General features: G+C 35.3%; 1 protein-coding gene across 1 annotated transcript in view; it reads left to right on the top strand.

Moving 5' to 3' along the window:
• The first annotated feature begins 244 nt into the window (after window positions 1-244).
• LOC113060535 (ALK tyrosine kinase receptor-like) overlaps window positions 245-27,497 on the top strand; it is a 426,749-nt gene continuing 399,496 nt past the window's right edge. The window contains exon 1 of the mRNA XM_026229521.1: window positions 245-1,637. Within this exon, the coding sequence (XP_026085306.1) occupies window positions 917-1,637 (721 nt within the window). The 5' untranslated portion in view covers window positions 245-916. The remainder of the gene's footprint in view (window positions 1,638-27,497) is intronic.

Raw genomic sequence — 27,497 nt, 5'->3', positions numbered from 1 at the left:
AAAACATATTATGATGCAATGCCGCCGCACGGAGGTGTCGTGTCGATCATTTCTCAGTCATCACAGTAGTTTTAAAAGGCTCGAAACGCGTCCCTTATGTTCGCGTCTGCTGCTGGTTACGTCATAAATAGAAGCTGAGATGAGTTTCACAACCCCCCAACCCCCCCCCCCCCCCCAACAAAAAATAAATAATAAAATAAAAATAAAAATAAAAATCTGAGCGTCGTGGTGGCACGCGCACAGAAGGCTCGCGCACTCGCGGCATTTGCAGCCTCAAATGAGCAGCTCGCGCTGAAAAGGCTCCCTCGTTTGACTGGCTGCGCAGGTAAGACCCGCTCGATTTAGACCAAAAAAAAAAAAAATAATAAATAAATAAAACACACCGAAAGTATTCTTACAGTAAACATAAACTTCTGCTTATGATAAGCAGAAACGCGGTGAGCTGTGGATTATGTTTGATTTCAGCGCGCACAGTTTGTCGTGTAAATACATTGGCTTGTCGAAAAGTGGACAGCTTAAACGTGTGAGTATCGGTTGTTATATGACTGTTGAAGATTTTGTTTAAAAGGAATAGTACACCTCTGCTCGAAGTATTGCATGCAGATACAAAAGGAGCCTTTGAGCAGCCCCGGAGAACTTGTCAGGCATACCAAGAAGCTCCTCAAGAGGCGAATCTTTCATGTGCGGTTTAATTAGCCTACCGAGGAAATATTTTGTGGATGATTCGACAGTAATATGCGGGAATTAACTGGCAACCTCAAGAGCTTTGAAATAAGCAAACACATTTTGATGCACGTGAAATGTAGACTCGACTATCTCTCCATTTGTTCCCTGATTTAGCACCCCACTTGGAGAGAGTGAGGGTGCTGGAGTGAAAGCAGGATCAACAGAAAACAGGATCGTTTCAGCTTAAATCATGATTGCACGGATACTCTACTTTTTTCTTTGGTCTGCGGCATTTCTACCCGAGCTGCAGTGCGCTTCTCAGAGAACCGCGGACGCGCTTGCTACTTTCCCCACGTCCGCGTTCATCAACGGCACCGACAGAAAGGACTCCAACCAGACCTCCACCTCTCGGTTCAAAAGGAAGACGCTCTCGGTGGATTTCGCCGTCCCGTCGCTGTTACGCTACTACTTGGCTCTGTTTATAAAGCGCCCGCTTAACGGAGACTGTCTGTCGTTTAACGGATGTTACACGGTGCGCGCGAACTTGTTACTGCGCTGCGTTCCGTTGCAGAAAACCATCGCCAGTTTGCTTGATGTAAAGTTGGCAGCGATGAACGTCAACAGATCCAGCACTGGACAGCTCCCGTATCGACAGAAGCGGCCCGTCCCGAAAGTTCTGAATTTGGGGTTGACTAACGCCAGTCGAAAGTCTAATCAAGTTGTGGTGGAGGTGGGCGAGGAGATGGTTAAAATGGGATGTGGAGGACTGCATGTGTACGAGGACGCGCCGGTTGTGTTCCTGGAAATGGACCTAACGCGGATTTTGGAGTGGTGGCTTGGGGCGGAGGGAGGCCGGCTCAGGGTCCGAATCATGCCCGAGCGGAAAGCGCAGGTCCCGGGGAAAGAGGACAAGTACTCTGCTGCCATTAGAGCTTCGGACGCTCGCCTCTTCCTACACATAGCCTCAAGTGGTAAGAATTAAACTTTGCTATAATTACACTTTATAGTGTTCGATTTGCAGATTAATTACGAGCAGAGCCGTTGATGGATTAAAGGCTGGAGGTATTTCGGGGCTCACAGATCCAGAGTTCAGATGCAAAAGCCTCTAAGTGCCATCTGAAATTTTCATCTAAAATTAGGATTTTTATCATGCTCCTATATTTATGTTCAGTTATTTCACTTTAATAGCCTTGGAAAAGTACCTGCACATTGTCATTAAAGTAAAATTACTCAACCTAAGCATAGGAGCTTGATAAAAATCCTAATTTTAGATGAAAATTTCAGATGGCACTTAGAGTCTTTTGCATCTGAACTCTTCACACACACACACACACACGCACACACACACACACACACACACACACACACACATATGTGTGTGTGTGTATATATAGGGATATTGTGGCAAGAAAAGTTTGTGTAAAGCAAAAAGTTGTCCACTGTGCTTCAATTTATGAGATTTGTCACCTCCCCTTTTGTACTGTTGCAATTTATCAGTTTTGGTAATTCATTGTCTGTTCAAAAGGGTGGCACTGCAACACTAGCAAAGACTTCACAGCATCACAGTACAGCCTACAAGGGACACGTTTTGCACAACCACATAAGCTGAAAAAATAAATAAATAAATAAATAAAAATTGATGGCATTCCCCACTCTTCCTTTAAAATTCTAAACTGTTGACATGAAAAAAAAAAATGTTCTCACTCTGATTTAATGTCGAGATCCTCAGGGTTAAGCTCACTGCAGTGGACACTGGGGAAGCTTGTATTCATTCCTTGGTATTAGCACATTTATTTTGCAGTAATGTTTGATCTGTTGTTATTGACAAATCAGTTTATCTTCTTTCTTTAAATGATCTGGACGAGGAGTCTGCCACGAACATGTTTTGAGAGACCATTGAGACCAACTGTGCTTAGACATTGAGAGATCTGTGTTTACGAACACTGAAAAAAGCATTGTGTAGGATTTTTTGTAGTATACTGTATGTTTCAAAATACAGGCTTTATGTCCAAATTATGTCTTATTTTGTCCAGCAGCTGCTGATTCTCTCAGTTTTTTGTTGTGATTGTGTTACTTTTAGGATGTCTTTTTGTGGTTCTCACATCTTTTGCAGCCTTTATGATATTTGTTTATACTGTACTGTACAGCGTACTGTAAATAGTTTCTATCATCAGTTTGTTGTGATTTTAATGTAGTTGCTTCTAGCTGGATTGAAGTTTCTGGTGCAGCCTAAATATTGGGATTTGAAAGCTCTCTAAAACCCTTCATCACGTGAATGATGCCATTCAAGGATGCTGGATTCTTTGCTCATTCGAAAATGTAATCAAATTTCTATAGCCACCCACCATCAACCCTCTCTGTCAAAAACGTCCTATTTAAGGAGCAGATCAATAAAATCATGGAATGCTAGTGCTCTGCTGTTTTCAGCATGAGTGCAGTGAACTTATGTGCACAGATAAATTATTATTATAGTTAGAATTTTATACCAATCATACTTTGATTACAGCAAAGATAGCTGCAGGGATTTGAGTGCCTCTTGAGTTATTTATGAAATTGCAAGAACTATAATCATGCCCAAAACAATATAAACTTGCTTTTGCTGTGTAATCACATATTTTTCAGGTAAAAAATGAATTTAATAAACCATCAAAAGAAGATACTATTTGACAACCAAATGAATTTAAACTCAAATTGTGTCATAATATAATGTGATTTTTATTATATATATATATATATATATATATATATATATATATATATATATATATATATATAATTATTATTATTATTATTATTATATATATATATATATATTTTTAATAAAACTTTTATGTATTTATGTATGCAAAGCTATACAGATTTTTTTATGAGTCATTTGAGGTTGAGGCTTTTTTTTCACTTGTCACACTGTTTCGGTATATGTCTCTTTAAATGCTAATGAGCTCTGCTCATCCCTCCCCTCTCTTCTGTGGAAGAGGAAAGGACATTTGCAAATAATCATAAAAAAATATTAAGTGTGAGACTTACTTAGGTTTATGAACAGTGGGAACTGATCTATCCTTGAGTTTGAACTTTTTAGCAAACCTGCCTTGAATTGTCCCTCATTCAGAAAGCAGTATGGAGGACAATGATTTGTGCAGACATAAACAAATGTAGGTGTATTCGGTGGCACATCACCATCAAAAACAAAATAAATCCACTGCGTCCTGAGTTATGTTAGGAGAAAATGACTCTTATGTTCACTTTTACATCCAACTGCAAAACACCTGCACTGAAAAAGCTTAGACTGCTGACTGGTTGCCTCGCTTCCTTATCAGACATGGAGTGACTTTGCAGGCAGCATTTGACACATTGGCACTTTATCAAACTAATTTCAGACAGGCTTCTGAGGAATAATGTTTTAATGTTTGACAACGAAACAGAAAAAGCTTTGGTGATAATTAAGCAAAATTGAAGAGTTCAGATGCAAAATCCTCTAAGTGCATCTGACATTTTTTTTTTTTTTTTTGCATTTCTTTTTGGCTATATTTGTACGTTTTTATGTAAATCCTGGTACTTCTGAATGGGTTTAGGCTGGCATTTATTGCGTTCTAAGTGAAAGTACTTGATATTCCACTGGCTGAGGGGCGGGGATATGCTAATACAGGACTGTCCATCAGCGGTTGTGGTTGGTGCCTCAGAAAATCAAAACAGCTTGGAAAATGACCCTGATTAGGTATTATTGGGATAAAAAAAAAAATGTGAATGGATTTTTTATCATTGTAAGGTTGTTGTGTCTACACTGCTTAGACAACGTATATAAACAATAAAAACAATAAAATAAAAACAATTTTATATCCAATATACCCTTTAATGAAATTCATAGGTAAATAATACAAATAACATATGTCTGATGCCATCATTATTTAGCATAGTTAACAGATTCTATTTTATTTGGTGTGACACATTGGCAGTGTTTCACTTATTCATTGAGCTCTGATGATAATTAAATTCATCTATACAAAGGGTGCAAATGACTTTTATTAGCACCATCTAGATTTCATTTATAAATAAATTTGCCATTAAAAAGGTAATTTACTTGTAAATGAGAGTCTGAGTATTGAACTTTGTCACCTGCGGCGATGCCCTCTTAGAAATTCCAGCAATTTCAGTTCCAACCCTTTCTTAGAGGATTCGTAAAAATATGTACATCTCTAAAGTCATATACTGTAGGCTTTCAATTTTACGTTTTGGTCAGTACATTGATATTGTGCATTTAAGAGTCTTTCAGTGTCCAAATATACAGAAATGTATGTGTATGCCATCTGAATATGAATGAGATCACCCTTAACATTTCCTGTTTCAGAGTAAAAGGTCTTGAACAGAAGGAAGTGTGATCCACAAACATCACATAATCTGTTACAGGACTATCAAAGGCTTGTTGTCTTTTGCGGAGTGGGCAGTCTGAGACTCCCTGAGGCCACTGAGACTTTCTCATCTGAGGGTCAGAAAAGTCATTAAGATTTCTCTCTCTCCCCGGGCCCGGTGCTTCGTGACATTGGCCGTCCTCTGCTGCTCTCAGCATTCTTCGTTGCAATCAAAATTTCCTCTCAACAAGCATTCTAGTCCATTTTCTTCACTCAGCTTTCTTATATGGTGTTTGATAAGCACAGAACAAATTTCAGTCAACTACAATCAACAAATACTTCAACCCAAGTTCACTGGAAAAACGTGCCTGTGGCAAAGTTTCTGCAAAATTATATTTTTATATAAAAAAATATATAAAAATATATTGCTCCTTATGCACTTTGTGGCCCTTTCAAAGTGAATAGCGTTCACATTTACATTTAATCATTTAGCAGAAGCTTGTATCCAAAGCATCTTACAAATGAGAACGATAGAAGCAATCAGAGCAATGAGAGAACAACAACAGTATACAAGTGAGTGATTTTGAACCTCTTTGGGATGGAAGGGCACATAAGTTTGAGCTAGTGAGTTTAGGTATATTGGAGCCGTGCCAGTGGTCGTGTTCTAGGCAAGCATCAGTACCTTGAATTTGATGCGAGGGGCTACTGTTAGCCAGTGTAACCTGATGAGGAGAGGAGTAATGTGAGTTTTTTTTTTTGGCTTACTGAAGACCACTCTCACTGCATTCTGGATCAGTTGCAGAGGCTTGACAGTACATGCAGGAAGGCCCGCCAGGAGAGCATTACAATAGCCCAGTCTGGAGAGAACAAGAGCTTGGACAAGAAGTTGTGTGACTTGCTCTGACAGGAAGGGTCTAATCTTCCTAATGTTGTATAGGACAAACCTCCAGGACCGGGTCGTTGTAGTAATATGGTCTGTGAAGCTTAACTGATGATTCATCACAACTCCTAGGTTTCTGGCTGTCCTGGAAGGAGTTATGGTTGACGAGCCCAGCTGTATAGAGAAGTTGTGATAAAATGATGGGTTTGCTGGAACGACAAGCAGTTCTGTCTTAGTAAGGTTAAGCTGGAGGTGATGGTCATTCATCCAGCTAGAAATGTCACTCAGACAGGCTGAAATGCGAGCAGCTACCGTCAGATCATCTGGTTGGAATGAGAAGTAGAGTTGAGTATCAACAGCATAGCAGTGATAGGAAAAGCCATGCTTCTGAATGACAGATCCTAATGACGTCATGTAGAAAGAAAATAGAAAAGAGAATAGCTTTAATAATATGTAATATGTTAAATACCATTAGTTGTCATTCAAAAGTACACTAACAAATAAGCTTGTCATCAATGAATAATTTCTGCTAAAACTATTTTTAGATTTTTAAAAGGTGGATGATCGAATGAACTTAAAGTTTAATGACATTTGAAAGCATTAACTAAAGATCAGTTAAGTATAATATAATGATTGTTAATGATTTACTAATGACTCTTTTAATCATGGTAAACCATCTAACAAAATAATATGAATTTTTTTTTTATAAGGGCACGATCTTATATATAGAAAGTTTAATGATATTTGTAAGCAGTTTCATTTCTATTTAATAATGATCTGTTAATCATAAGGTAATTTTTAATAAGCACCTTGGTAAACATTAACAAGCAGATTATCTTGTATTTCTAATAATGTGAAAATATATCAACTAATAAACTGTTAATTATTGTCTAATGTCAGTTATTGATTCATTAATGAAAGTTATTATAAAAGTGTTACCGTTCATCCGAAATGGAAACTTTGTTCATTATATTGATCTTTTTTTTTCATCTTCACATCATTCCAAACCTATATGCGTAATTTCTTACTTTCTTTACTTACATGTAGTATATATATATATATATATATATATATATATATATATATATATATATATATATATATATATATATATATATATATATATATACATACACTAAACATATACTAAATGGTCAGAATGAAAATGAGGATGAGTAAATGATGACCATTCCTTCACTTATTCTTATCTCAGGTGAAATTCTCTTACTGGGTGTTCTAGATCATTTTTGGCCCCCTGTTGGTAAACCTCTTTTAAACAGCGCGCTTTCCTTCTTTGAGTTGAGCAGATCAATAATTCACCTGCTTGGAACAGTTTATCTCTGAAACTGGAAAGTACACAGACAGAAATGCATTCTCTAATCTGTTTCAACAATGTTTACGTCTGTAATTTTTTTTTGGGAGGATGTAATACTTTCTCCATTTCCAGTTTAATGCGCAGAGACAACTATAAGTAAGCCATTCTCACAGATTGATTTCCCTGGGGAGTATAAACAATGTGGTTATTTGGCACTTTCATCATTGCTCTGTTTGTCTGAGCAGCCAGACACAGTAATATAGTCTAGCACCAATTGGTGTGCATTTGGGGTGGGACAACTTCTATGACTGAGCAAAGGAAACTTTCTATCCTTTTCTATCCTTTTTTTTTTGTGTGCTAGAGTTGCAAACATGTCTCACAGAAGCTTTCATCATTCATGAGAAATAGAAAAGAACAACTTGAAACTACTTTTCCAGTCCAAAATGGCTAATCATTAGCTGCAACAATATCTCATTCTGAATTTCTGCAAAACTCTAATGTCAGAATGACCATGTCCACCCACATTTAGACGTCAATGATGCCTTTTTTGGTGTTTAGAAGCTGAAAATGCTCATGGAAAACAAAATTAAGCCTGTTTTTCTTGATTATGAGTAGACATCAGGGACTTTATGGTGCTTTTAAAAATGTCACAGGTCTAGAGTGCAGTAGCAAGCAGCATTTAAATCCTCAACATCACATTTTGGCTTTAGAATTGTGTTTTTGTGTGTGTGTGTGTGTGTGTGTGTTTCAGAGGCTGTCTTGACTTTTGTTCATTGAGCTCAGGATATGCATTCCAGGATTTGTTTGAGAAACATAAGCCTATTTCTGTGTATGAAAGATTTACAGAGGAAATTGTGCCTTGACGAAAACAATCAAAAGAATGCACTTTTTGTCAGAGTGATTTTATTTCCCTCAATGTCAACAGCAGTCGAGCTAACAGTGCTAATTATGCAGAACACAGCAAAACAGCAAATTGGGAAGATTTGAATATTAACTTTTGTATAGAAGTCTGTAGCTGTAAGGTTGTATATTTGAGACTTTTGAGATTGCAGAATTTTCCCAGTAACCTTTAGCCAACATTTTGTCACTCAGACCTGCTCTAAAATTTGATTTATATTCATCTAATATACTTGAAAGTCACAGATTTCAGTGTCTCAGACACGTTGGCGCATCTTCATGCACACCTGCTCACCCACAGATTTAATGCAAATTTTGCTTTGAAGCATGGTTAGTGTTCTCACAGGAGCCTTACTCACATTATGTGATATGTTGTTTTCATATTTTGTTGAAGTTCTTTCACAAGGCTGCTTGAAACCTGATGTTGCATGCAGGATGCCTTTGGTTTATGGTTGAAAAAAAAGTCCCTGAAATCTATTGTAATGAAAGGCTTTAAAGTTTGGAGGTGTACGCATGTCAAGAGTGCCTTCTCACCAGGTTAAATGCCTTGATGTAAGATCTCAAGGTGCATGGAGCATCCAGACACTCTCTAATGAGAGGATAGTGCATGGGGAAAAAGGGGGAATCAATTGGGGCTTGACGTTTCAAGCTTGTATCAATCAGAAACTCATGGGAAAATCAATATGGAGTCAAATGACACATGAGTCCATTAATGTATTTTTATAACCAATGAACTCATGGTGCATCTGTTTATAAAAAAAAGGACATTCATTACTCTCCCCTCCAGTCAATGCATCAATGTTTCAAAATTATAAATCCACAAAATGTATTATTTTTTCCATACTTTTATCAGGGCTCCAAACTGCGAGGTTTGGTAAAAGGTTTTGGTAAAAATGATTCAATTCCGAGTTAAGCTTTTGCTGAGGTCTATGTATTCACATGTTATAACTTAAAAATTTGCATGTAATGGCTTCTTCTTGATTGTTTCGCGATTGCATCATTTGCTGTGTTCACGTATTAAACTGAGACGATGCGCATTACAGTTTTAGTGGAAGAAAGAGTTTTAATCAGTCCTCAGCTCTGCCGCGCTGACACACACCTGATAAACGCAGCTCAGCTGTACGGCACCAAGGAGATCGAAATGATGGGGACTTAAGATGTGAAAGTGAGAAAAAGCAGCGTCTATTTCATGAACAACTTGAACAAACTACAACAGGTAAATATGTCAAATGTGTGGATATTGACAACATCGTTAACAATTCTCGTTGACCTTCATTATTTTTTAACACTTTATTTTGATAGTCCACTTTAGACATTCTACTAGCAGTAAGTAACTTTGCAACTACATGTCAACTAGCAGTTAGTAGAGTATTAGTAGACTGTCTGCTTAATATCTTCTAACCCTTTTATTGTCAACTTATTGTCAACTTATACTAAGCCTAAACCTACCCCTAATACTAACCCTAAACTAACCCTAACAGTCTACTCTGAGAGTTAGTAAACATGTAGTTGCATATTTCTGAGATTTAGTTGATATGTAGTTGACATGTAGTTACAAAGCTACTTATAGTCAGCAGAATGTCTAAAATGGACTAAAGTGTAACCTCGTTATTAATATGGTTTCTTCTTAATAAGATCTTATGTCTATGGTGTGCTCTGTTAACATGTGAACTTCATTACTTGAAGTGCACTTGCCGTCCAGTAATTACAAAAGCTTATAAACCCATCAGCCATATAGAAAAAATAACTCTAATGAGGAGCATTTTGCCATATTTATGTGGTACTGCATTTTAATATTTTTATTTAACCTGTTGTCTACATGATTCAAATCCTCCTATAAAAATGCATTTTACTAATTAAGAAAAACAGACTTAAAGTGTGCAAGACATACAGTCTTAAAAATAAAGGTGCTTAAAAGGTTCTTCTATGAACCATCTCTTTCTCAACTCAAGAGCTTTCTTTTGCCACAAGTAACCTTTTGTGAAATGTAAAGGTTCTTCAGATGTTAAAGATTCTTCCAATTAAACAGAGAAGGTTATTCTATGGTATTGTGAAGCACCTTTATGTTTAAGAGTGTATCACAACATTTGAAGGATGCATTGAGGAGGAGCCCAAACTACACTCAGTGGCCAAGTGATGCTTATAGTCCATGATATTGGAACAGATAATGAACAGTTCTTCGTGACTGTATATTTCAAGTTGGAAAATACATTTAGTTCCCCTTTTAAGTGAACCTTATTTCCAAGGTCATCTACAAAAAGATGATAAAGTCAAGAAAAGATGAGACATAAACACTTGACAGTATGATTGAAATGTTAAAATCTAAAAACAAAATAAAAGTAATACTAAATATAAACAAAAGACTTTTATGCTGTGGCACATACAGTACTAGCCAATGGCTCCTTACTCTATTTTTTTTTTTTTTTTTTGTTAGGCCTGCTTCAAATGACAGCACATTTAATAATTTATTGATTCAACACTCAATACAACACTCAGTCCTCAATAAAACAAGTCTTCCGTTCTCCCTTATTCTTTGTCCATTCTCGTTTGTAGTACTGTGGTTTTCTCCTGCGTTGTACCTGTTTCCCAAGTATTTTGTAGTTTGTAAAGTCTGTCTCCTTTAATTATTCCTCATTGTGAGAGTTTCTGTTATATCATGAAACGTGACAGTTAAAAGGAGACTCCACCCCAAAATTAATTTTGAATTAAATTGTATCATTAATCACTTTAATTTTGTCATTAATCACATTATTCACCAAACTCGTAAAAGCTTTGTTCGTCTGAACACAATTTAAGATATTTTGGCTGAAAACCGGAAGGATTGTGACTGTCCCATTGACTGCCAAGTGAGTTAAACTGTCAAGGTCCAGAAAAGTATGAAAGACATCGTCAGAATAGTCCATCTGCCATCAGTGATACAACCGTGACATTATGAAGCGACAAGAATACTTTCTCATATGTGAAGAAAACAAAAAAATAATGACTTTATTCAACAATTCATCTCCTCTGTGAACAAAATTATTGAATGAAGTAGTTATTTTTGTTTTCTTCGCATTCAAAAAGTATTCTTGTACTCTCATCGCTTCATAATGTTAGGGTTGTATCAATGATGGCAGATGGACTTTTCTGACGATGCTTTTCATACTTTTCTCAACTTGACAGTGTAGTTTACTTGGCAGTCAATGGGACAGTCACAAGCCTCCTGTTTTTCATCCAAAATATCTAAAATTTTGCTATGAAGACGAACTAAGCTTTTACGGGTTTGGAATGACAAGGGGGTAAGTGATTAATGACATAAATTTCATTTTGGGGTGGAGTATCCCTTTTACAAATGTATGCTGATTCTTAGTAGTAGTAATAATAATAATAATAATAATTTAAAAATATAATTATTTAAATAAAATAGATGCATATAGTTAACAATAATCTGTGCCATTTTTCTGATCTGTTTCTTTCCTGTTTTATGTATCACTGGCAAATATGCATCACATACATTTATCATTTTATCTGTAAATGATGCAAAAATAAATTGACATTTTGAAACTCAAAGTAATTCTAACCATATTATTATTTATTTATTTATTTATTTTATATAATTTTCTGAGTGTATGTTTTAACAAGTCAGGTCAATGAGAAACTCTAAATAAGTGAAATCAGCAATAAATGTTATTCTTAAAATGATATACAGTAGGGTTTCATTTAGAAGTGTTAAGGAATTGATTTGATGTCAAGGAAACTGATGAATAATCTGTAAATATATTCAGGTATCTGCCAACAAATGCCAGGACTTATCTTAAAAACAATGTCGAGTGCTGACACTGACACAAAATTGATCCAAAGTCAAAAGAATGTATAAGAACAGTATAAGAGTGTCAAGGGCAATGTGGGTGCATTCTAAACCTCTTCTTACCTAATTTTAATTACAAATATGTTTGTCCACGACAAAAGTGTATAGAGCTGAATTATGGACCAGGATCTCAGGCCCTTTCCAAGACTGTGAAAGAACGTTGAAGACCAGCACATGCAGTTGTTTCGATGGTTCAGATTGTCACCAATGCCCCCAGCTACCACGTTCACTGTTTTCACACACAGTTTTTGTGAACACTCAACAGAAGTGTGAATAGGTTCTCTCAACTTGAAGAAACACTCACAACAGCCATAACAAATGGTTTGTGACATTTTTCATGACTGAACTTTCTGGTAAACAAACATTTTAATTTTTTATTCTGATTTTTATATATATTTTTTAATGACCGAATTCTCACTCAGTTGCCTAGAGAAACTTTGCGCTGTAAAAATCCAGCTATAGTTCCTTTCAATTCAAATAGATCCATCTTTGAAAGACTTGAATGTTTGCCTCAGCTAGCCATGCAGATAGATAAAAATCAATGCATCTTAATGAGCTGCCCTTCTAACCTGCCACCATCTATCTCCAATGCTAATGTGCACTGGTTTACTTTGAAGGGCCATCTGCGAATGGCCTCCTCTGATGCCAAAATGTATATAGCTTCAGCATGGGCAATAGAACTTTTAGTGTTTGGATGATTTATGTAAGGCAAAAATTAAAACAAGTTAGCATTTTACCACTTCAAGCACTTCTATTGTCCCCTTGTCCTTTTCTTTTTATTTTATCACATTTTTTTGTGGTTTTTGGTTAAATACCTAAAATAAGGTTTGTGGTTAACAAAAGCTCAAGAAACTTTCAAGTTTAATTCTGTGACATGGAATACTTGGTAGCTTGTTTTTATTTTGTTTAAGGCTAACATTTAAGGTGCAATGTGTAACACTTTTGAGAATCTGTTTACAGAAATTCAATGTAACATATAAAACGATGTTTTCAGTTGTGTATAAATACCTTACAAAATTCACGGTTATTTTTTTAATTACCATGTATTACACCGCTATGTTTCTACAGTAGCCCTAAATGGACAAACTCTACAGAGCACGTTTCGTCACTGTTGTTCTTCTTCATTTCTTCCTTGTGTTTTTAGAGGCAGCTTACATCGTTGCTACATTGAATACGCACAAAGTAGTAGTAGTAGACGTCGTGGGGTTTATTAGAAGCAGAATTCATTTGTAGAAGTAATTTGAGTAAGAAATGCTTGACTGACTATTCTCTGCTGTCTCAGATAATGACATATTTGTCCTGTGTCAGCAACCGTAGCTTTTCAAGAGGCTAATCCATTCATTGCAAATCACAACAATTAAATATGACTTTTACCTCAATAAAATGCCTCAAGTGGAGGAGTTCAGGTATCTTGGGGTCTTGTTCACGAGTGAGGGAAGGATGGAACGTGAGATTGACAGACGGATCGGTGCAGCTTCTGCAGTGATGCGGTCGCTGTACCGGTCTGTCGTGGTGAAGAAGGAGCTGAGCTGTAAGGCAAAGCTCTCTACCTACTGGTCAATCTATGTTTCTACTCTCACCTATGGTCATGAGCTGTGGGTCATCACCGAAAGGACAAGATCCCGGATACAGGCGGCCGAAATGAGCTTTCTTCGTAGGGTGGCTGGGCGCTCCCTTAGAGATAGGGTGAGATGCTCGGTCACTCGGGAGGAGCTCAGAGTAGAGCCGTTGCTCCTCCACATCGAGAGGAGCCAGCTGAGGTGGCTCGGGCATCTATTTCGGATGCCTCCTGGACGCCTTCCCAGGGAGGTGTTCCAGGCACGTCTCACCGGGAGGAGGCCCCGGGGAAGACCTAGGACACGCTGGAAGATTCATTCATTATCGTAATTAATAGAATATAATATAATTCATGATTAACTATTTTAAGAATTGTTACGAGGCGTCTTTGATGACTTCAAATGGTTTTAGCGTCTCTCTGGGGTTCAGAGAATCCAGAAAGCTGGATTTGGCATTGTTCTCAAACTCAATGGCTGATGCATACTCACATTCCTTAATCCTCTAGTTATAAATGTTGCATATATTCCCCCAAACCCATGAGTTTTCATTAATTGCTTTGTGCATGAGTTGCATGGGCATCTTTGTTCAGTTTAAAACCGAATAAGAACAGGCATATTGAGCTGAATTATTATTTTTTTTTCTGACTAACATTCTCCATTCTAATATTAACAGTAACCACTGGTAAGAGATTTTAACAATGCCAAATATAATAATATCTTCTTCATTAATGATAAACTGGACAAATAGATAATGGACTTTTTTTTATTATTAAGTCAATACAACTGAACCAAAATCTCACCAAAAAAAACAAAAAAAAACAAAAAAAAACATATAATATATACATAGTCACAGATAAGTGTATATACATAGACACTAGATGAGTGTCCAAGACTACTGATGACTGGTGGGAAACTAAGACAAAGAAACACGTGACTATTAAAAAAACAAACCGAAAGATCATGAAAGCAAACTAACTAAACATAACTGTGACACATATATTAATAATCCATTCGAATGAGGTACCTCATCTCAATTGAATTAATTTATTCAAAAATTGATTGGGTGGAAACATGGAGGCTATCTGTAGCAGTGCAAATAAATGATGATTTTGAAATAAGTAACAGTGAAAACATCTTCACATTTTAACATTTCAGTAAAAAAAAAAAGTCTCAAAACTTTTTTTTAATTTTTTTATTTTTTTATTGGATGAACCAGAATACCGCATGTAGCTGCGATAAAACTCCTGATATGCACACACATGCTCACACTTGTGATTTTATGATTCACAAACGTTGCATGATAACATATTACCTCCTGTTTTAATGCAAAACATTCTAATGTTGCTTGGCAACAACTAAACTGCTTCATAGTGTATTTAACAAAACCTCCGAATAACAAGTACTTTCTCATCGTAACTTTTTTGGAACACATTATATATTATGTATTCTCATGGTTATTCATTGCCCTACCATGCAAATAATGTAAAATGATGCTTCCCGCTGATAGCTGAAGAAAAAAAATCTCATCCAGCTGACACATTTGTATTGCTGCATGGTATGTTCTGCCCAGTCCTAATACGTGTTGCTGTTTATTATTACTATTATTATTAATAATAATAATATTATCATTATTATTATTGTTACCACAATATATCAACATTATAACATATGATGGGATGTTGACGGTAATGGTACTTAACCTTAGGCAGTTCAATTTTATAAGAAAAACTCAATTCCATTTTGTAAAAAAAAAAAAAAAAAAAACATCCCTCTTTTAATGATAGTGTTTTATTTTATAATTGTTTCATGTATTTATTTTATTTTTTTAAATGTGATGTGTTTTAATGAGATTACACCACCAGCAGGCAGACATACCCATACCATTAAATGAAAAAAGTTCCATCTATTCCCTGAATGCTCAGCACTCGTGTCCGTATGTCCACATCAATTTCAGAGGAATTGAGCCTTGAGGTTAATTCTGATTGGTTGGTCATAGTGATGTAGCTTGCAATCATATTGAAAGTTGTTATTGTAACTGACAAACCTCAGACGAAAACTTGTTAAAGCAAAATTTTGAGAACAAAGTGAGACTTTGAGACATTAAAGGGCCGTGTGAGGTTTGCAAGCCATGGATGAAGTGTCAAGGGTTTACAGAATGCCAGAGGCAAGTGTTGCACTATAAATAACCTCAAAAGAGCTGGTTCTGGAACGCCATCTTTGAAATGAGTATGAATGTAAAGCTTCATAACATGTCCTAAGCTGATTGAAAGTTTCAAATCTCTGTGATTGAAAAACTGGGACATTTAGAGTCTGACTTCATTGTTTTGAAACTCAATGCAACTTCCTTTCAGTCCTTTTGTACTCTAAACACCTTGAATTCACAATTATAAAATTGCGTCTTTTAGTTCATGCTAGTGTCTAAATTATAATATACACTATTATGTTGACAACATTTTGGTAGGCTATTTATTTATTTTTTGATGTGTACATTGATTTAATTTGTCCTATTCAAACATATTTTCTTTCAATAAGAAATATGTCAATACAGGACAGAAAACTCCATTGCATGGGCTATGTTGGTTCACTATAATGAGAATTGAGAAAACTACAATTCCAAACACGAAAGTAAGTTCAGCAACTTGGAAGATGATGCAACACTGTCCGTTATTAAAGTTTAGCCTTCGAGACTTTTAGAGAAGGAGGAGACGAGACCAGCACTTTGATGCGTACTGTTTTCTAAAGCAAAGAAGCAAAATAACTACTTAACGACTCTTCACACAAGATGAAATGATTATTAATTGATCCATTAATATGTATATATATTAATAATGTTTGGATGTATTATGTTTGATAAGTCTATACAAAATTTAAGCCTTAACCATGCTCTAAACAAAACCTGGTCTAATTTTAAGATTGAACTCAACCTAAACTCTTAGCTTCGACTAAATTATAAAATAACATTTAGACAAAAAAATTAAAATAAATTAATAGTAACCTAAAAAACTGGTAACATCTCAATTAAATGGTTTAATTCAAATTGAAAATATGTTGAAAACCTTACTGATTCCAGTTAAATACATTGATTTATTATAATTTAAAAATAATCTTTGTGTATTAAATAGACAGATAGAAGTAGCTATTGTAAGTTAAAAGATGCTAGTTAACGGTGTATGTGTAAAAAGTAAAGGTAAAGTATGTTAAAGCATTTAAAACCCAATCTAGCCTGTAACCAGATAACTTGTTGGGTCTGTCAGGCACAGGCTGGGTAGCAGACCTCTAGATCTTAGAAATAGCAATGCTTAAACTCATGTGACGGGCATGTTGAGTGCATATCTTTCTTGACAATTTCTGAGTCAGCTAACCCCCCAAAAGACAGAAAAGAGCAAGGGAGTGAGATGTGAAGAGAAGAGATAGAAAGATAAAGAATTAGTGCTGACTTAAGGCGAATCTGCAGGAAAATGACATCCACCACAGATATCAACTGCCAGCGCAATTCTAATCCAGAAGAGATACGAGTCATACTCTGAATGGGAATGGAACAAGCTGTTATTTCATATCTGTTTGGCTTCGGTTATTGCTGAGATGTGTGTGTAAGTAATTGATTTGTTATGCTTGGAGTGGGCCAAGTGGCTTCTTTAGGCATACAGCATTACAGCTAAATTCAGGATGTAGTGCACATGATGCCAAAGGATTATGCACTGATTTGCTTTGCTTCTTAACTTTTTTTTTTTTTTTTTTTTTTTTTGCTGTATTTACAGTTGGAATTTTCTTATTGTCTTGACAGGCATAAGACAACAACAGCTTTCAAAAGGTCCTTTTGGCACGGTCTTATTTTTATTTTTGAGTTTGCATGTTTGTATGCATGAATGTACATTTTCATCTCATAATGCATGTTGCAAAATTAGTTCACCCCCCAAAAAATGTAATTCCTTCATAATATACTCAACCGTATGCCATTCCAAAATCAATGTCAAGCTTCAGTTTAATTACTTTAAAAATGTTGTGTGGCAAAACCATCCAATATAAATTATTCAATTCAAGTACAGTGTAAAAACATGCACACATTAAATACATTGTTCCAAACAGGTTACCAAATTAACATTAAATCATTTAGGTAAACAGAATGAGTTTTCTTTTTCTGTATATATAATAAATAAAAAATAGCATCATGTTAATGACCTTGATTTCTACAGTGAACAACAAGGTAAATAAATATCTGCTCTTTTCCGTACAGTGAAGGTAGCCTATATAGTGACCAGAGGTGGATTAGATTAATTTCTACTATCCCTTTAAAACTGCTAACAGTCAAGGAAAGTGCTTCAGTAAGTCCCCTTTCACAATGCTGGCAGTGAATGAGTGCGTCATTAGAGAACAGCTCTAGGTTGGAGCTCAGAGAAATGCAAAAAGAAAAATGTGGGTTGGATCAGCGTGAGCCATTAAGACCAAGAACCTGCCTTCTGATTAACTGTCGAGAGAATGAGGTATGCTGCTGAATGCCATTGATTTGACACACAGCTGTTAACCCTTACAAACTGCTGGCCCCTCTCTGTGTCACCACATTTAACAACATGTTGATTAGAGCTCGTGCTGTTCATTTGTATAATAAAAACCCCATGTAACCAGCAGAGGCCATTATCCTTCCGTCTCATTCATACTGTTCTTACCTCATGTCACAACTCCAGGATACAGGCTCAGCAGATTGTAAATGGAGTAAAAAAAACACACTTAAAGAAATTGTTCACCAGCCTATATAAATAAATCACTATTCACTATTATTAACTATGACATTTCCCTCAATAAATTTCTAATTTGCTGCTTATTAATAGTTCGTAAGGTAGTTGTTAAGTTTAGATATTGGGTAGGATTATGGATGTACAATAAAGTCATAGAATAAGGCATTCATTTGTGCTTGATTGGTACTAATAAATGGCTAATAATCTAGTAATATTCATGCTAATAAGCAACTAGTTAAGAGACCCTAAAATAAAGTGTTACCATAAATACATACACATACCTACAGTATATACATAGAGATTATTTACCCATTCTCATATCATTCTGAACTGTTATTTCGGTCACACTTTATTCTAGGGTCCAATTCTCACTATTAACTAACCATTGACTATGACTTTTGCCTCAATTAACTCCTTATTTGCTGCTTATTAGTTGTTAAGTTTAGGGTATTGGGTAGGATTATGGATGTTATGCATTATATGTACTTTATGTACTTTATAAGCACTAATAAACAGCCAATATGTTAATAATAGACATGCTAATAAGTTATTAGTTATTAGAGGGAATTGGACCCTATACTAAAGTGTTACCGGCATTTAAGTTAGAATCACATGGTGTAAGAAGATTTGGAATATGGAGTTATTACTTTAATATTTTTATGATCTTTTTGTTAGCTTTTTAAATGTTTAACAGCAGTTATTATGAGTGAAAAATCACGTCATCATTGTATCAAACATTGCCACCTTGAGGAATAAAGGTGAATTGAGTCATCAGATATTTAATTATTGTGTCATATAAACAATATACTTAGATTTTTGCATACCTTGGGTTGCTAGTGACCCTATACTACTGTTTTCTCTACTATGGAAGTCAATGGCTAGCCAGCAACTCTTTTATTTCTAATATTTTTCAAAATATTTTATTTTATTTTCAACAGCTAGCATTCATATAGGTTTGGAACAACTTGAGGGTAAATAAATGATGACTAGATTTTCATTTTAGGGTGCTATCTCTTTAAGGAACAGACTTAGCATTTAACATGCTTATAAATAGCTTAATTTAATGATGTTAATGTTATGTGAAGGCAAAGTCCTCAAGATTTTTTTTTTTTTCATTGCAAATTTCCCTGGTTAAACATTGCGTACATTATCAGGATATATATATATATATATATATATATATATATATATATATATATATATATATATATATATATATATATTCTATTTATTAAAGCCAACTATGAATCTCATCAATTTATGTGCTTTTAAGCAGTTTAAATTTACTCCAAAATAATAACTCAAGGCAGAAATAATTTAAACTATATTTTTATTTGTCGACTTATGTTCAGCTATTCTTTTAAATAGTTTGTTTTTAACTATTTTGAATTTTTCGGATCGTCAGCCATCAAAGCTCAGCAAATATTGGTCACAGTCACAGAGATTTACTTTAAATTCTACCAAGCTGATAACTCACTAAAAAAACTCCCACAGATAATTTTTTGAGGCCATTTTAACATAACACATTTTTTTTTACATAACGCATTGGTTATAGCTAAGTGTGTGACTTGTTTGCTTACGTTTTAAAATTAGTCTTCCCATTATCACCATTATCTTGTTCATTAAGACTGATTCACAAATGTGTTCAAATGAGCCAAGATTATTCAAACTCCGTCTCTATCAAAATTCATACTTAAACTCACAGAATCCATTGAGACTAAATCAAACTCCTCTTCTATGTACTATCTAACCCATTCAAACTCATCGAACCTTCCAATATTTCCAATAGTTACAGTTTATCGTAATAATGCTAGTAACTTGCTAATTGTGCTAGAAACATCCTAGTAAAAGGCTAACCATGTTAGAAACATGCTAGTAAAAAGCTAATCATGCAAGTAGCTATGCTAACCATGCTAGTAACATGCTAATAACTTGCTTATCATTCTAACATCATGCTAGTAACATACTAATCATGCTAAAAGCATGTTAATCATGTGAACAACATTCTAACAAAATGATAATCATGATAGAAACATGCTAGCAACTTCCTTGTAAAATGCTTATCATGTTATAAACATGCTAGTAACTTGCTAATCATGCTGACAGCATGCTAATAGCATGCTAATCATGCTAGAAACATGGTACTACCATGATAATGAAACAATAATGCTAGCAACATGTTAACAACATGTTAGTAACTTGCTTATAATGCTAATAACAATGCTAGTTACATGGTTATCATGCTAGAAACATGATATCAACAAGCTAGTAATATGTTTATCATTTTAACAACATGTTAGTTGCATATTAATCATGAAACATGCTAAAAACATGCAAATCATGCTAACAACATGCTAGTAACATGTTAATTCTGATATAAACATGCTTACAACATGCTACAAAAATGTTAGCAAAATGCTAATCATGCTATAAACATGCTAGCAACATAATAACAAAATGCTAGTAACATGCTAATGATGATCGAAACATAATAACAACATGCCTATCATGGTAAAAACATGCTAGTAACATGTTAACAAAATGCTAGTAACTTGCTAACCATGCTAGTAACATGTTAATACCTTATTAATTATGCTAACAACATTCTAACAACATGATAATCATGATAGAAACATGCTAGCAACTTCCTAGTAACAAATGTTAATCATGTTATAAACATGTTAGTTACTTGTTAACCATGCTAAAACATGCTAGTAACACACAAATAATGCTAAATACACTGTAACAACATGCTAATCATGCTGGAAGCATGCTAGTTAGATGCAAATTATGTTAACAGTATGTTAATAACAAGCTAATTTTAATAGAAACATGTTTGTAGCACACTAATCATGATATAATCATGTTAGTAACTTGCTAGTAACATGTTAATCATGCAAACATGTAAATCATGCTAGAATCATGTTAGTAACTTGCTAGTAACTAGCAAATCATGCTAACAACATGCTTATCATGCTAGAAACTGTGACTGGAAAATAATAATACAATATCAATATGCATTGCAATATATATATATATATATATATATATATATATATATATATATATATATATATATATATATATATATATATATATATATATATATATTAGTGCTGTCAATCGATTAAAAAAAATTAACTAATTAATCGCACAATTTTTAAAAATTAATCGCGATTAATCGCGATTAATCGCAATTAAAAGACTGAAACTTTTTGGATATGTAAATGTAAAATGTTAATAATTAATGTAAACTCAAGACAAAGAAACTATTTAAATTCAAAATATGATTGTTTATTGGAATTTTTGTTTAACTTGTAACACAGATTTTCTCATGTAAACAACATACCTGCAATAAACCATCAATATCCTCCAAATTAACTGTTGGCTTGAAAGCCATATTTATTACAGAAATAAAAACACAGGCATGTAAGTACCATTTGAATTTCAAAACAATCAATGCCAATAAAAAACAAAAATGATTTCCATGTTGAATTCTAAGTGGACTGCAAAAAAATTCCAAAGTATAGTCATTGCCAGTGCTTTAAGTGGGCTGGTATGCACCCGTACTCAGTACCGCCACTTCCAAATATAGCTCTTGAGCGTACCGCCACCTCTCCGTTCGCCCAGAACGTGCTTTTAGCGTACCGGTACGCTCATTTGGACATCTGTTTTAATAGAGGTTTTAATCTTTTACCTGCACTGCCGATTTTCAGAGCGCCCTTCACAATGCAAGCTTCCTAATTCATCCCACCCAGAGCAGAAACTACATTACCCATTCACCCTTAAGTTACACAAGTGAATAGCGCATGTGTCGCTTTTCCCACTGTTAAGTGTCAACAACTCAACGTGGCCGGAGAAGGTGTGTGAAACTCGTTGTGAGTTATACTAAAGCAAAATCTTGAGCATTTATTGTCTGATAAACATTAAAAACTGTCTGCGGAGGTTGAGTCGTCCTGCAGCCCCCGCTGGCTGTTCATTGGCTGCAGCATCTTTTTTCTAAGTTCTAAAAAAATACCGTAGACGGCAAGGCACAAATTTAGATATTCATTTATCTAATTAATCTATAGCCTATGCACAAAGATAATATGATCTTTTTGTCCCCTTTTTGTTTTAAAGCTTGATGAAGAGAGAGAGCGCAAGTTGCTGCAGCTGCGAGGAGGACAGTGATGCACGCGCACAAGAGTGATTGACAGTTCGCGGCACTGTGTACAAAAAATACTCCGCTACACAATTATTTCGTTATTTTAATGTTGCTGTTTCTTGTGGCAGACTAAATGAAAATGTTTCTTGTGGCAGACTGAAGAGTAATCCGGTAGAGTTTTATACTGAAACTTTCCGTCTAAAAGTCCTTCCTTGGTCTTATCCATATTTCTTTGCACGTTGAACACACATAGGCCACAACTGGAAATAAAAAAAACTGCAACCGCGTTAATTGCGTTATTTTTTTTTAACGCGTTAAATATTTCAAATTAATCGAATGCGTTAACGCGCTAATTTTGACAGCACTAATATATATATATACTTAGTGCACTTTTCATACTCTTTATACTGGCTAGGCAAGGATGCTTTACATTTATCTAAAGTGATGAAAAAGACGTTTTTTTTTTCATCTTAGAATGATTTCTGAAGGATCATGTGACTAGAGTAATGGTGCTAAAAATATAGCTTTGAAATCATAGGAATAAAATGATTTCAGCTAATTTCAAATTGAAAACAGTAATTTTAAATAGTAAATATATTTCAAAATGTTACAGTTTTTGCTGTATTTTGGATCAAATAAATGCAGGATTGACAGCAGAAGAGACTTCTTTAAAAACATTAAACATCTTACTGTTCAAAAACTGTGACTTGTAGTGTATGCTAGTTTTCATATCAATATCGGAATTATAACGTTTCAACTAAAATTAAAGGGGGGGGGGGTGAAATGCTCATTTTCACTCAATATCCTGTTAATCTTGAATACCTATAGAGTACTACTGCATCCTTCATATCTCCAAAAAGTCTTTAGTTTTATTATATTTATAAGAGAAAGATAGTCTGTACCTTTTTTTCCTGGAAAAACACACGCGACTGGAGGCGTGACATGTGGGTGGAGCTAAAGAATCACAAGTGCACGTAAGCTTTTGCGTTGAGAGCGTCTCGAAGCTGTGACATTACCGTGAGGAAAAAAACATCATCCAAAAACAAACCATGGCTAACAGTCAGATTCAGCCGTATATTTATGATGCAAAATCAGATCCCGAGGCTGAAATTGAACAAGAGCAGCAGCAACGACTACAGCGGGACGTCTCTATGTGGTATGTATTGAAACTGTATATATTTGTTTAGCGGTTTTGGAAAATGACTAAGTTCCACTTTATGTCGTCTTTTTTTTTTTTTTTTTTTTTAAAGGTATACATGTGGGAAGTGCAGTTTGATGTTACTTGATGTGCTTACGCGCCGATAGCTAAGTTAACAACACAGAGATATTTGAAGCAGTTTTACTCATGCCTGCGGTTCCAACACACGATCGTGACCCTTTTTCGTTGGGACTGCATCATCCTTAAGAAATAAATGTCAAACTGGGCCTCTTCGAAATGCAGGGAACAAACAAAATCCTTGCACAACTCAGTTGATGCTCTGTAAAAATAAACTCCATCCACTTGCCCCTTAATGCTGTTTTTTTTTTGGTCTGCTGTGCTTTGGTGACATTTCGCTCTATCGCTCTGGTCAGTGAATGTCTCTGCTCTGCTCTACGGGCGCGCGCGCTCTTCCGGGAGAAGTGCCCTTAGGATCCATATAAGGAAATTCTGCACCATCTAACGTAACACAGACCCATACTCGAAAAAAAAAAAAAAAAAAAAAAAAAAACCTTTACAAAACTTGTGACAAACCGTACAACTTCAAATGTACAAATTAATTTTTGAAACTTTGTCCATGTTTAGCATGGGAATCCAACTCTTTAACAGTGTAAAAAACTCAGTATGCATGAAATAGCATTTCACCCTCCCCCTTTAAGAAATATATTGTGATATAAATTTTGTCCGTATGGTCCAGCTGTACTAGAAACTTGCTAACAACATGCTAATAACACACTAACCATGTTAAAAAATGTTAGTAACTTGCTAATAATGGTAGTAATATGGTAACAGCATGCTATTAACATAATAATCATGGTAACAACATGTGAATCATGCTAGAAACATGCTAGAAACTTGCTAGTAACATGCTGAACATGCAACATGCTAGTAGCTTGCTAATCATGTCAACATCACGATAGTAACACACTAATCATGCTAGAATCATGCTAGTAACTTGTTAATGCTATTAATTTGCTAATCATGCTAACATCATGATAACATCTGGCTAGAAGCATGGTAGTAACTTGGTAATCATGTTAGCAACATGCTATTCATGCTAGAAACATGCTAACAGCAAGCTAGTAACTTGCCAATCATTCCAACGACATGTTAAAAAAATGCTAATCACACTACAAACATGCTAGAGACATGGTAATCATGCTAGAATCATGATAGCAACATGGAATAAAAGTGTTAAATCATGGTAGCAACATGCTATTTCATGTAAATTGTGCTAGTGACATGCAAATTTACATTAAATAATGCTAGAACATGCTAATTTAACGCCAGAAATGGGTTTCCACTCGTGTTTCCAAACTTCATTTTCAACAATTAAAACTAAACATTAAGCTTTTCAAAGCTATTCCAAACCTTCAGACAAGGCTTTCTCAAGCCAACTTCAAAGTTTGTCTGCAAACTTTACTTATTTAGTTTTATTTTTGTACTACGTTTCTTTTTTCTCATCCAATATTTTCCCTTGCCTCCTTGGAGGAAACCCCTGGTTGTTACTTGATTCATGTGAAAACAATGTATGTAATTAAACTATGTACACCCAACATACTTTTATCAGTCTTTATAATAAATAATCTTTTCATGTTGATGACTTTTTTTTCTGTAAACTAATCCTTTAAAATTATATGAATTAATGCCACATTAAATAATGCCTGTATGCGCCGAACACAGCAGGAGACAATTTTCACATCATCTTCTGTTGCCACCACGTAGAAACCAGTACCCACTTCCTGAAAAGAGCGCTCTGCCTAAGCAAGATGGAGCCTGGGTCTTATCACCTCGGTTCACACCATGGCATCTACTGTATGTGCTCAGCGGTGTGGAGCCGCTTGGTGAGAGCCAGTGAGCTTCTGTCAAGTCAGTTCACCAGAATTGAATGCATGGTGCCACTCCAAACCATCCTGTGCTCTGATACCTCTTCTTATGGAGAGCTTATCTTCAGAGCTTCAGAGCAGTGGATGAAAAGTAGAGTGAATGGAAAAAGAAAGAGTTTGAAGGAGAAAGAAAGTCTGGCATAAAAGTTTGATAAAGTCAGAACTTCTTGGATTGCCGGTTAAAATTCAGTAGGCATGTGCTGTACACTTGAGAGCATGGATTATTCCAGCTGAAATATAGGGTCCCAAAATTGGGACCTGCCGAGGAGGACAACATATTTTGCATGTGACACAGGCATCATCAATCAAAACATGAGTCTGTTTATTTGCCACCACACTTGTCTTCTAGAATCTCATTTTGGCTTGAGATTTGGGGAAGAGTTCCAAGATCAATTGTTTTCTTTTTTTCTTGAGTCAGTTTACATATTTCATGTGGCTGTACTACCACAAACTTATTGGCACAACTAACAATTTCAAAGTCTCTTTGCTTCCTATATTTATGCTTAACTTTGACCAGAGACATTGCATCTGAAGGAAATCAAAGAAGACATACTGTAACAGGCAACCGTAGTTTTTTTTTCTTTCCAAAGCCAGTTGCCTAGGATTGTGTGCCATTCAGAATTGAATTGAGAATGGTTTTTAAATTCCAATTAAATTCCTGAATTTAAATTTAATTAACATACTTGACGTATAATTTTAATTAAGACTCTGCCATTCCTCCCTAAAATGGCTTGTTCAAACACGCCCACACATGTCTACATCACTATGTGGAAATTTTTGTATAATGCTGCCCAAATGTTCACCCAAAGAACGAAGGCGTGGTTTCAGTAACCGCAGTTAGTGTTGAAGCAGTTACTGTATGTTAGGGAGATGCTGTGTGTATCTAGGTGAAAGCGAAAGCACTTTATTTGGCCTTTCGAAAGTAGATGCATTTAGGAATCTTTAAGATTGCTTACAAAAGAACAGCAACACTTTTTATGGACAACTGTTTCGTGAACCTAGGAGAGGAGGTCATTCTGACTTTGCTATGACAATCTGACGCTTCTGAATCAGCTACTGTAAGTATGTTTTGTTCTTAGTTTAAATATTTGCTATTGACTGTTCAAATGCAGAGTTTTGCATGGTTGTTATCTAAGAGCTATGTTAGGGCCTACTATCTCCACAAATGTTTGGCTAGGATTCACAACCATTAACATCAACCCAGTTCATTGGTTGTAGGTGATCCGGATCACTTTGAGCTGACACATCAAGTGCTGAGGCAAGCGAGTGTAACAGATCACACTGGATAACTCTCAGCTCAATGACATTAGGCTGACCTTCCTTGAAGGACCACAGACTTGGCTTTCACCCCAGAGCATTTCACATTTTTCCTTTTCAAACATTTGCCGCTGGTCATTTAGTAAGTGTGGAAGTGCACAAGGCAATGGCAAGGAGACAGGACAGAAAGATTGAGTTTCGCTTGGCAATCTTGATATTTGTTCAAAGTTTTGCTTATTTTTAACATTAATTTGAAGTGAGGAATATGTTATAACTCATTTTCTTGAAACCAGACTAAAGCAGAACACTCTCTGACAAAATGCCCTTTCTGACATGCATGACAGATTTGTAAAAGCTGTGACAGAAAGATTCTCACATTAATTTCAACATCTGGTTTCCTTGCTCGATTTAGTCTTTGCATTTTTATTTTTTTATTTTTTTTGGGCTGTCACAGGGATTTAGTGTCACGTATTGTGGAATAAATAACAACCATCCAACCAACCAACCAAAAAAAATAAATAATAAAAACCCTTTAATCTGACTGAAACTTTAATCCAAGCAGCAAAATTAGCTCTATTTTAGGCTTGGCTTTCTAGCATGAATAAATGACATGCTAGATCCTCAGGCTCAGAGACAGGATCAGTTTGCATTTAAACAATTGTATTAAGTTGTCAACGTTTAGGGGCAGCAAATACTTTTGTGCATTTCACACAGACCTGCAAACAACATTTTATTTCTACCTCAAAGGAAATAGAGTTAATAAATCTAGGTG

The sequence above is a fragment of the Carassius auratus genome, chromosome 42 (genome assembly GCF_003368295.1).
Source record: "Carassius auratus strain Wakin chromosome 42, ASM336829v1, whole genome shotgun sequence".
In the NCBI taxonomy this organism is placed as follows: domain Eukaryota; kingdom Metazoa; phylum Chordata; class Actinopteri; order Cypriniformes; family Cyprinidae; genus Carassius; species Carassius auratus.
The sequence above is the reverse complement of the archived record's forward strand: the minus strand, read 5'-3'. Positions and strand labels throughout refer to the sequence as shown.